This window comes from Adiantum capillus-veneris, chromosome 22 (assembly GCF_014529385.1).
Source record: "Adiantum capillus-veneris isolate H3 chromosome 22, ASM1452938v2, whole genome shotgun sequence".
NCBI classification, from domain to species: Eukaryota; Viridiplantae; Streptophyta; class Polypodiopsida; order Polypodiales; family Pteridaceae; genus Adiantum; species Adiantum capillus-veneris.
The window spans coordinates 101,045,114-101,057,277 of NC_140952.1; the positions used below are offsets into that span (position 1 = coordinate 101,045,114).

At 40.8% G+C, this 12,164-nt stretch overlaps 1 protein-coding gene across 1 annotated transcript; it reads left to right on the forward strand.

The window, feature by feature from the left end:
• Positions 1-2,400: 2,400 nt before the first annotated feature.
• Positions 2,401-3,307, forward strand: LOC147429918 (putative glutaredoxin-C14). The gene has a single exon (XM_086495361.1). The coding sequence runs from the start codon at positions 2,610-2,612 to the stop codon at positions 3,138-3,140; it is 531 nt and encodes a 176-aa protein (XP_086351487.1). The 5' UTR covers positions 2,401-2,609; the 3' UTR covers positions 3,141-3,307.
• Positions 3,308-12,164: the final 8,857 nt, after the last annotated feature.

Below are 12,164 nucleotides of genomic sequence, written 5' to 3' on the forward strand. Positions count from 1 at the left end.
TTCTTTGATTTCGATTATTAAGGTACAGGTCCTATGCTGTTGATGTTAACAAGGGAAGTGACCCCTCCTCCATATTAGTTTGCATCCGGATACTGGCACCCACGACATTTCTTCGATGAAGTCCTAATGTCTTCGCAACGTCATTATTGCTCATTCCATTGTCAGCCCCATTGACTCCATTGAGGCATGCCATGAACAATAGCCCGTTTCAAAAATAGATCATTGTCTGAATGAGGAGTCTTCACCTCAGACAATTTATGAAAAATGTTACAGAAAATCAGCCTCCCAACTGTCTCCGATGTGGGTTGCAACACTGAGAACGTTGGATGAATGCGAAGTTGCTGTAGAATGCTCCATTAAAGACCCTCAGAAAGCCCGTTTGTTTGATTATGCCAACACTTAGCAACTTCCCTACAAATTTTCTTTGCCTCCTGCTCATCAGTGTCATCATCCTCTAACGCTCGTGCCATCCTTTTTTGCATGTTTCTTTGTTCCCTCTTCTTTGCAACCCAATAGTTTCGTAGATTTGGCAGACGATCCCTTGGGATATGCTGTGTAGCAGATAATGGAGGAAGGTAAAGTGGGTTTGTACTGCCATTATGAGTATTATGTGATTCCATGTGGAGCATGCGAGGATGCTAATGACACGACAATGAAGACAGTCAAAACAGTGCCATAGTACTCATATATATATATATATATATATATATATATATATATATATATATATATATATAGAGAGAGAGAGAGAGAGAGAGAGAGAGAGAGAGAGAGAGAGAGAGAGAGAGAGAGAGAGAGAGAGAGAGAGGTTTCGTTGAAGCTGAATATGGCTGGCAATGAGGAGCTGGTTGATATGGCTTTGTGTTGTGCCCTGGGCTGTCACTTTTTAGAATGTGTATGCTATCACGTGAGTTAACCAGAGAGGAGTATTGAAAGATCAAAATGTATCAAAATGTATACATACAGAGGGGGGTGGGGGTTTTTAAAATAGGCACGTAGTATAAATAGCCCCGGGGTGTTGTGCCTGCAAGCACCTACAGCGGCTATGGAGGACTCTGTGTGTGTGTGTGTGTGTGTGTGAGAGAGAGAGAGAGAGAGAGAGAGAGAGAGAGAGAGAGAGAGAGAGAGAGAGATGGGCACAAGAGGCGGAGGGACCCATTGAGGCAGCGCTACAGAGAGCCCAGAGGAGTGGCGGCGAGAGGGAATTTAAATGCGCAGGCAGTTTGCTATTTTAAGCTTTAGTATTAAAGTGAAATAGAATTTTCAGCTCGCCTAAATTCCAACCTCTTAGCCAAAAAGATTTTATATTTCCTATATATGAAGTGAAAATGAATAACCCACCACCCATTTCAACTCCTCCCAAAGGAGTGTCCAAGACACTCCTTTTTGGTACCACCTAAACATGCTATGGCTCTTGTAACAGGTAAGTTGGGCAACGTTCCCTCTTCGCATCATCATTGTCCCCTCGGGATTTAAAATTTAAGGTTTACAAGTGCTAAAAAGCACAAGCATTGAAGCTTTGTTTTTTAACCACAAAAAGTGTACCACCTTAGCATGCATTGATCCCTAGGGTAAAACCCCCTATACAGGGCCAGCTAAGCAATTACGACCTCCACACCACACCGTTTTGAGCTCGAAGGGGCACATCAGATAGCTGTAGGCAACATCTACTTGCAGTAAAAGCCGCAGCTTTAGGAGTGATACATAGGCAACGAATGACGCGACAATTTTACAGTGTAACAAAATCGGGAACAAATAAGAGCTTGGTTGCACCAAGTACTAGTGGAGGCAACGCCAAGAAAACCTATAAGACGGCCGCACTGTCTCACACATAGAAAAACAGAGAACAATGAGATTTTATAGGAAAAATCTCCGAAATTTTGGAGCGCGAGGATTGGCTTAGGAAGCCCTTAAGATGAGGGGAGCGCTAGCCTTCCGTATCTGTAGCTTAATACCCTTGAATTTCAATGCACTAGCAAAGCTATGAGCAGGCTTTGATTTCTTCGCAACCAGACACGAACTCCACTGAAATTGGCAAATGATTATCCTCATTATTCCCGCTAGCCTAGAGTGCGACTCGGCTCTAAGGAAACACCCCCATTGGGAGTAGAAAGCTGTCATGCCATTAGGGTTTGATCCCATAATCTAACGACTAAGATTTATTCTCATTGGTATTAACTATCGAAGAACTGAACACTGGATGTCACAATGCTGGAGCTTTTCTGTATTTAGTGTTGGGGTTCGACCGGCTTTTTGTTTTACCTTGTTTTCTCTCGCTGTACTCAAAGGAAAGAATGAAAAACCCTTGTAAAAGTGGTACGAAGATAAGCGCATTATAAAAGCCACGTTGTAGTGTAGTATGTAAGCGTTTACACTGCAAGTTGGACGTGAGCGTGTGAAACTCCACATTGCGAGCAGCAGGCTTAACTTCAAAGGGGGAGAGCTTATATTAGCAAGGTATTAAGAGAGGGCGAGCGGTGAGGGTGGCCCCTCCAAATCTAAGCAGGGCCTTCGCTCTCACAGCTGGGGAGGAAAGAGTCTCTCTCTGATCCCCCTCTTCCACACACACACACACACACACACACACACACACACAGGGATCGCCAACTATGCACTGCTCTAGTGAAAGCCATATTATCTCAGCAAGCAGAAGCTCCAACGCCCATCAATCCTGCATCAGCAGCAGCTCCGGAGTCGACGGCGGAGGTCTCCATTGCAGGTCTGCCGGCCACGGCTGCAAGCTTGAGCGCTTAGCGGGAGAGAGCGCAGTGGTCGTATTCACATTGAGCTCTTGCTGCATGTGCCATGTGGTTTGCAAGCTTCTCTGCAGCTTGGGAGTAAGCCCTGCCATCCATGAGATTGATGATGATGAAGGGCTGCAAGAGGCCCTGATATCATTAATACCTCTGTGTAACAATAGTAGCGATATAGGTGTGCACGGTGAGCTCCATAGCTACCCATCATCTTCATCTTCATCATCGGCATCGTCATCCACGTCTCCATCCTCTTCCCCGAGCGTTAATGTCCCCACTGTTTTCGTCGGCGGTAAGCTACTCGGCGGCCTGGATAAGGTCATGTCTGCCCACATCAATGGCTCGCTCATTCCTCTCCTCAAAGACGCAGGGGCTCTTTGGCTATGAAATATAGCAGGTAACTCAAGGCCTTTTCTCTTCTTTTGGGCACCCCTCAAGCTCAGCAAGGGGAGCAAAAAATAACCTCTTCCACTGATAATTTTGATCTCATAACCACTAACTTTATCATGAACAAAATAATGTAAAGCTTGTTGTGTTTAATCTCTTTGCCTTGATATTGTCTCTTCCCATTGTACTCCTTCTTTACATCAATTAGTTGTGGACTTATGCCAATTAATCTGCAGTGAAGAATCTTTTCTACATTAATTAGTTGTGGACCGCTACTAGGAATGGCACCGGCTTGTGCCATTTATAAGGTGACTTGAAAAATTGTCTAATTTCTACCAAAATCAGTAGCCAATTGCTTGCACAAGATTCTAAAGCATTTTCTATCAGGATTTCGCACATATAATTGTCATGTGTGGCATGTTTTCAGCGGTTCCTTCGGATAATATTTGACATATCGAATCTCTTGGGGATCTCAATCATACTTTTTTCCCATAGTATGGTTGTCGTATGAAAAAATTATACATTGATTTTCTGTTTTTCTTTTGTGAGGATCCCTTATAGTTGCAAAGCACATGCCTTCATATAATTCTACCACAAGTGTAGTTGTTGTATGGTCTCATTATGATAAAAAATATGGGCAAGAATTTGTTTTTGTTATATGATTTGTGCAGTTTTAGGGTTTAGAACTTTAATCTCTTATAGTGATAGAAGGGTTGATCACTAACCGAACTTGAAGCAATTATATGGACCCTTCCTTTTAGCTTGTAAAGTTTGGTCTCTGGATGGTGTCATGGCTCGGCACAAGCATGGCAAGTTCTTGTAATTTTTTGAGATGATCAATATAATTCACTTACAACTGAGTTTTGCCAAAAAAAAAAAAAAGTTCACTTCTTGTTTTTTTCTGTTTTAAAAGGGATATCATTCATTACAAATTGAAGTAGAAACCTTCTTATAATTTTGGGTGGTCCTGTTGAGAGATCATTTTGGCCTTGTTTTTATAAGTGTTGCATAGCCTCATTATTATCATCAAAGTATAATTCAGGTTTTAAAGTGTGTCTTAGATTGTTCTTAATCTTGTATTGTTCGTATAGATTTAGGGTTGTTTTAGTAGCTTTAGGTTGATCACACATCATACCTTAACAAGACTTATAGTTTTTTTTTTTGGCATGTTTTAAACATGCCATAGAGGAGAAAGGGAGGAAGGAGTACAATTTTTTGAATGCCCCTCTTTATTTAAGTTTTTAAATGGGTCCCTTCATTAAAGGGCCTCATGACTTCATTTCAACTTTTTGCTCTGGAATAGCATTTTCAATTTGCACATGGGTCTCTTCATGTTTAAGGGTCTCATTACTTCCTTTTTCAACCTTATGTTTTAAAATGCCAGTTTGAGCCTTCACCTGGTTTTAGTACAAGGCTCACACTTGTTTTAGTACACCTACATGCACTTGCAGAGAATTCAATATATAGTGGTGAAGGCAAACATGGATGTTCCAAGTTAGAAAGGTCATTTGTGGACTTTTGGGTTGCAACCATTGAACACAAACTTGGAACGCAAACTCGACCTTTTTACACTATATTAAAGAATTGCATGGTTCCACTACTAAACGCGTACTACGTAATACTCACTTCTACATGATTGATATTAATTGTTGTTGATCTATCTATGGAAAAGCTTGGCCAAGAGCCGAACTTATTCATGGAAAAATACTTGCCATTGCTGATGGATTATGGAGTGATTTTTGTATTGTTGGTCTCTGGTTTGTGATGTTTTGAAGAGTATTATTTTGTTGTTGTGTTAATTTTACAGTTGATTCTCATTAAGTTAGTCTAATGTAGTTCTCAAGATAGAGTGCACATGGAATTTATTACAAGAAATCCTTACATAATTATACTTTCGAAGCTGTGTCTAGTCAATAAATATAGATTTGATACCATTGAGATTGTACATGGACAATTTGACCACTTGATTAGGGTCCCTTCAATTGTTCAACCTTGTTGACAACATGTGAGAAACTCACAAAGACCTACCTACCTACTCCCCCCTCTCAAATAACTTGACCTCCAAGAGATGTAGTTAGATATAAGAATGTTTTTTTTTTTATAGTTGCAAAACTCACGATTGTGAATGATTGAATTATAACATCACCAAGAAATATACAAATCAGCGCAAGCTCATGCATACATCCGAGCTTAGTTAAAAGTACCTAGTAGCAAACTATTATGAGAAGCACAATCCTTACAAAGCAAGGCTCAACCGGCAGATGGCAGAGTCGCCTAAGCCAATCATCCAGTTATGCCTTTTACCTACCATATAAATAATCTCCTTGCTTTCTTGTACAATCTCTCAAAAGCTAGCCACAGAAAGGTCGCTTTTAAAGACACGACAATTCTTGGTCTTCCAAATATTACTGAAGAAACAATATTTGACAATTTGATATAAATTAAAAGTGCAAAACTTCAAAACTGTTTGCCACCAAGGTACATATCCTTCTTGAAAAACCCTATCTTCCACGTTCTTTGTATCCATTTGCACATTTTTTCAGCAAGGCCTCTAATAGTCGGGCATTCGACAAAAATGTGGGCGAGGTCTTTGCTAGCCAATTTACACTATGCACATCTATCGGGCCGGATACCACGTGAGTCGGCAAGGCCCCCATAGCACCTTTCACAAAAATATATTCATAAATTGAGGCCACTATGGATTCCAAATGTTCTTCGTAACCTCTACTTATCGAGCCTCCGACCATTGCTTCTTCCATTGTTTGTTGAAAGGGGCAAACCAATCAATCTCGTGTATATTAACACTTGGTAAATGCCCTTGGTATGGGGTTTAGAGAAATAACTACTCATGGGCCATGTCCAAGTTTTCCACTTAAAAGTAGATTCACATATCGACAGAATAACATTGTCCAAGCCTTCTATAGCCCTGTTGACAAGTAGCTTCTCAGTGTTATTTAATATTGAGTTGAAATTGGGCAGCCACCTGGTTAAAGGATTTCCAGCATCTTGTTATTTCTATCCCAGAAGTGGCTCAACCACTGAAGTCCTTCATTGTTCATCCTTCTTGCAGTTTCTCTCTAGTAAGGGTTAAGGATAACCCTAGCAGCTTTAGACAACCAGAGGGATCAATGCGAGATGGATTTTTGGAAGCATCTGATTAATTAATTCACCCCATTCCAGTGCCCATGTTACTCTATTGCATTTTCACACTAGCTCTCCTGTGATGCCACTCAGTCTTAGAATAGCCTACCTCAGGGCTAATAATTTATCGTGCACCTCGATCCCTTTCCACTGACCACCTTCCGAGCAAAGTTTTGCCTTGTCTATCATATCCTTAGTCATGATAGCCCAAGCCTGGTCTTGCTTTGTGATTGAGACATCAAACTTGGCGCACAAGGGCTCAACATGAACAACATGGTTGAGCACGATAGATATGCAAATGTTACCAACTAATTACCCCCCATTTCCCTTGCATGTTTATATGTGAGCAAGTGTCAAATCAATCACATCGTCTGATTACCTCAGTGTGTGGGGGCATCTAAAAAGATGAAAGATGGCATTTGTATATTAAAACCAAAAGTTGAAAAGAAGTTATTGAGATCCTTAAATGAAAGGACGATTCACAACTTAAGAAGTACACTTTAAACAGAAGTTGAAAAGGAAGTCATTAGCTCATTAAATGAAGAGACCAAATTACAATGATGAAAACACTCGTTTACAATATTTATAAAAAATTACCTTCACAAAACATTTATGTTCAACCAAAAAAAGACATGTGTTCACCATCAACAAGCTCTACATGAAGGACCGAGAAAGAGCAACAACAACAATCGTTGCTCCACCACTCTAGAACCCAAATGGTTTTTGGAGGCAAAAAATGTTCAGTGTGAAAAGTCTCTTATATTGTGAAACATCAATAACATTATTGTGAAAAGTACCTTATGTTATTTATGTGTTGTGGAAGGTTGAGGAAGGCATCTTTGATTTGAACTTTGGGGAGTGAAGAGGGGTGCAGCGTGCATGTGACTCGTGAGTGATGTGAGCTCAGCAAGTGTTTAAGCAAAAGATGGATGGAGGGTACGTACAAGGGACCAAGGGTAACACGGTTTGAGACAAATTAGAATTCTGGACGTGCCAGCTCTCTCGTTTTCCTTTGTCTTATCGTGCGTTGTATTGCCCTCCAGCCTCCAGGCATCCTACGTCTCTGCATGCATGCAGGAACGCTGCACCACCCTACCTCAAGCTTGCATCAAGTGAAATTTGAACCGCAAGCCACAAACATTAAAAACCTTCATTCTCTCACACACACACACACACACAGACAGAGAGAGAGAGAGAGAGAGAGAGAGAGTGTCGGCGTGTTGTATCATGGGCATGTGTGCGCGCGCGTTTATACTGGGTGTGTGTGTGAGAGAGAGAGAGAGAGAGAGAGAGAGAGAGAGAGAGCAGTTTAAAAGGTGCCATGTGCCAGTTCGGAAGCCCTGACTTCCAATCACCTCTAGGCTATATTCTACTACTGTGTTGTGTGTGTGTGTGTCTCTGTGTGTGTGTGAGAGAGAGAGAGAGAGAGAGAGAGAGAGAGAGAGAGAGAGAGAGAATATTCGCAAATTGCGCCAATGCGCATATTATAGAGCAAGAGCCAAAGGGAGGAAAAGCTGTGTGTGCATTGTGTGTGTGTGTGTGTGTGTGTGTGTGAGAGAGAGAGAGAGAGAGAGGTCTGGGTCGTTTTGGATGTAGCGGTCGCTTCGAGTCACGTTAAAAGCTCAAATAATAATAAAGGGGAGTCAAGCGCTAGACTAAGTGAACTAGGTCCTAGGATTGGCATTCTCTATAAGAATAACGGCTGGTTCTACACCTAGAAGACTCTCTTTCTTTTTGTCTCATATCCCCCCTATAAGGTATGTTTCGCAAAATGCCCACGGTTTTGCTTTGTTGACCTTCAATGTTTTTAGAAGGATCTCTTGTGCAGTTTGAACACGGCCTAAGTGCCCGTAGTCAAGGTGGTTGAATAGCCAAGCAGTCCACACACAAAGCCGAGAAGGATAAGTTAAAACTGGAAGAAAACTGAACAACAAATAGACGTTGGCAGCATGGCTAGATTCTAGAGCTTCTACATGGAATGTTTTGAGATCAACGCGTGCCCGCTTTTGAAGCTGCAAACTTACACGAACAAGCTCTCTTCCAAGCTGATGAGGCCGCCTGTTGTGTGCGAGTCCTGAAAAACTAACTCATAGTTTTTGGCAAATGAGCTAATGTCCCATCTGAGGTACTTCCCTGCTCACTATGGTTGTCTCCGCAGTCTGAACCACCCCTTAAGTCTAGAGAGGCAAAGTTTCTCCTAGACAACATATGAGTTCTAAAAAAAGCTGGTAACCTGGACAAGACTCAAAGTTTTTCGCAAATGAGCTAATGCCCCATCTGAGGTACTTCCTTGCTCACTACGGTTGTCTCCGTATTCTGAACCACCCCTTAAGTCTAGAGAGGCAAAGTTTCTCCTAGAAAACATATGAGTTCTAAAAAAAGCTGGCAACCTAGACAAGACTCAAAGTTTTTGGCAAATGAGTTAATGCCCCATCTGAGGTACTTCCCTGCTCGCTACGGTTGTCTCTGCGGTCTGAACCACCCCTTCAGTCTAGAGAGACAAAGTTTCTCCTAGACAACATATGAGTTCTAAGAAAAGCCTAGACAAGACTCAAAGTTTTTGGCAAATGAGCTAATGCCCCATCTGAGGTACTTCATGCTCACTATGGTTGTCTCCGCAGTCTGAACCACCCCTTAAGTCTAGAGAGGCAAAGTTTCTCCTAGACAACATATGAGTTCTAAAAAAAGCTGGTAACTTGGACAAGACCGTTATGTGGAGAAAATGCAACCACGTCTTTGTGCTGAAGCGTTCCAATGCACCTTTCACGGCCCATTTTAGATTGCCACCTTCACTATGTAGGAAAAATGGGCCCATTTCATACTGCCACCATCACTTTGCAGGAAAAGTGAGCCTTTTCCATCCAATTTCCATATACCCAATGAGGTTGGGTAGTGGTTAATTTGCATTGGTGTTATTTTATTAGGCTTCATACGCTCTCCCTCTCTCTTTACTAAGTTGTTGCCTATTAGAGTTGCATGTTTACTCACTGACTAGATTTCTCTTGTACACCATATGGATAGCATAAACATATTAAAATAGGTCTTCTTGTGATGGTCGCTGATGAGTGGATCATGGGTAATGTGGGCTACTATTCAACAACACTCATGGCTCATTGGTCCCATTAAAAAAAAAGGCTCATGGTGTTTGGTATTCTATAGCTCAACTTAGTCCTTTTTACTCCCCCTAGTCACATACACATCACATGCTTGATCACGTGACTGAATTGTGGATTCAATTCGAACCAATAAGGGAAGAGAAGACATAAATAGTGAAAGCGGGGATTGCGGTGTCATCACACCAAATTTCAATCGCGAGAGAGGGGCCCCAATTAAAAGAAAGATAACCCAAGTTACACGGAGTGGGATCTTTATGTTTTTATGCGTGTCTGTATGTGGCATAGCGGTGTATTGGTCCTTATAGAGTGGGAGACTAACAACTTGCCATAAACACTCATCTCTTTTGGTGTGTGACAATGAAAATATTTTTTCACTTGGGAGATGCCAAATTACAAAAATGGCAAACATGAGGCTACGCTAGTCTATTGGATGGGAAAGAACCCTTAACAATATGCACCACTTACTATCAATTAATGTGAGACTATGGTGTTTGAACCCTGTCTCTCCTCCCTGGGGCGTCCACTAGGAAATATGTAAAATAGCACGTACTAACAAAATAAGAGATTTATAATTAGGTACATTTACATCAAAGGTTTTTTTATTTTGAAAAAGTGAAAATTTTCATACATAAGGGATAAATTTTTTTTACAAAAATGCATACATAAGGGGTACATATAATACTTGAAAATATACAGGTAAGGGATTGTTTATATCCCTCTTGTTCGCACGTGCTATATGCAATTTTTATATACTGAACTCCTTGGGTCTCCTCTCAACCTTTTGCTCTTTTATAGGCAACCTTTGAGCTCGGTTCAGACTCACCCCTGGCCTCTAGACCCTTGGCCTAACATTACTTCTCCCTTGGAGAAGTGTTTTTGTTTTTTTAAAATAAGTGATTTTTTATTTAAAAAAACACTAATGTTTTCTGAAGTGGTATCTTTTTCAGGTCTATCTTTTCACTCGACTAATGCTTGACGATGTACATGATGACAAGTACATAAATCATGATAGTCGATAAAGTGCTCAGCTTAATGCGATTGAATTGAAGATTCAATGAAATCAACCAAAATCTATTGATCAATAACATTGTCGTGACTTTTGATTAATTAAAGAAGTAAGATATACATTTGACTTTTGCATGTAAAACTTTGAATGATTGCAATCTTCTTTGGTACCTTAGTTTGTTAATTGGTCCTTTCATTCAAGAGCATCAGATAGTGGCTTCATGAATCCTAATTTCTAAAACAACTTTTAGAGGCAAGTGAGGGAAGAAGATATGCAACTATATGATTAACACACTTACATTGCTTTCTAAAGAAAGCCTTAGAGGCAAGTGAGGAAGGAAGATATGCATACAGTTAACTGTATTATTACTGCAATTACTTGACGTACCTCACCATGTGAAGCTTTGATTTTTTTTCCTTTCTAAAACAAGTCTTAAAGCACAGGAGAATGAGGCAGACATTCAAAATCTTAATATTTTCTGGTAATAATAAGACTAGTATGATTGCACTCTTCTTTTACATTTTAAGTTTTCAACAGGTCCTTTCATTTCATGTTTAGATAGGTACATGATTTGATTTTTTATTAAAGTATAAGTGTTTTGAGTGCCATATCTTCACTTTGTTTTAATGTTTTCAACGTTGTAAATAGATCCCTTCAGCCATCCTTTTTTGAATGATAACTTGAGCGATGGGACCTATGATAGGATTTAATGCTCATCGATCCCTCCATTGTACAAAGATGAAAATTTCACGAGTCTGCTATTAGAAGGGTTTGTTTAAAAATTGTCCTTCTGTCTCAAAGGGGAATAAAATAGGGTCCATGTCAATGGAAGGGGAGTACATTAAGATATTTTTCTAATCTAGGAAGTATGACATGCTATAACATTGGAAATGAGAAAGTCCTCTAGTGAAGAATGTTTTTTGGCTTGCTCAAGAAAGGCCTTAGTATTGGGCTGGATTGGGCGTTTTTTTGTGGATGATGTCCACGTGGACGGCTAAAATTTAGGGCACGTTTTTAGAGCCTTTGCAAGAGAGGACGAAAGGTGGGCAGGATAGTCGACAGAGTTGGTATGCGGTATTGTGGAGAAGACTTGCATTGTGGAGAAGGCTTGTGAGATATAGACGCGAGGCTGCGAGCGACTCTCTCTCTCTCTCTACGCATTCTTGCTAAATTTTGCATGGCGTGCCGTGTTGTCTAGGGAGTCCCAAGCGGCAAGATTGCGTAGAAAGGATGGTGACACTGTGTGACAGGGCTTAGAAAAGGAGACGTCTAGGAATTCGACTGCCGTGTCTGTCATCCACAAAACGGGTTCAATTGTCCGAGGAGTCTATGTTTGAGTGAAATTGGCACACTGCATATTGGAAGGGTCTTTGGCAATGAATAGCCTTCGGTTCTGATTCTCATACTTTCGGTAGCATTCATATCGCATCTGACACGATGTACAAGCAGTCCAAAATGTAAAGAACTTCTCCACTTCATGAGATGCTGTGTATCTTAACTTCCTCCTCAGATGGGAAGTTTGAGTTTCTTGACAAGTGTGTAATTGATAAGTTTTTGGGTTCTTAGTCATCTACCTTGCCCTCCAATAAATCCATTCAGTTAATGAGTATTTATTTATAGTTGTGCTCACAATCGTAGCTTTTGATTTGTATGCTCGTACGAACTTATGACTTTGTTTTTAGAATTCTCGATTGCCTGAGAGAGAGAGAGAGAGAGAGAGAGAGGCCATGGTACCAAGACAGTGGCAGACGTACAAAATTC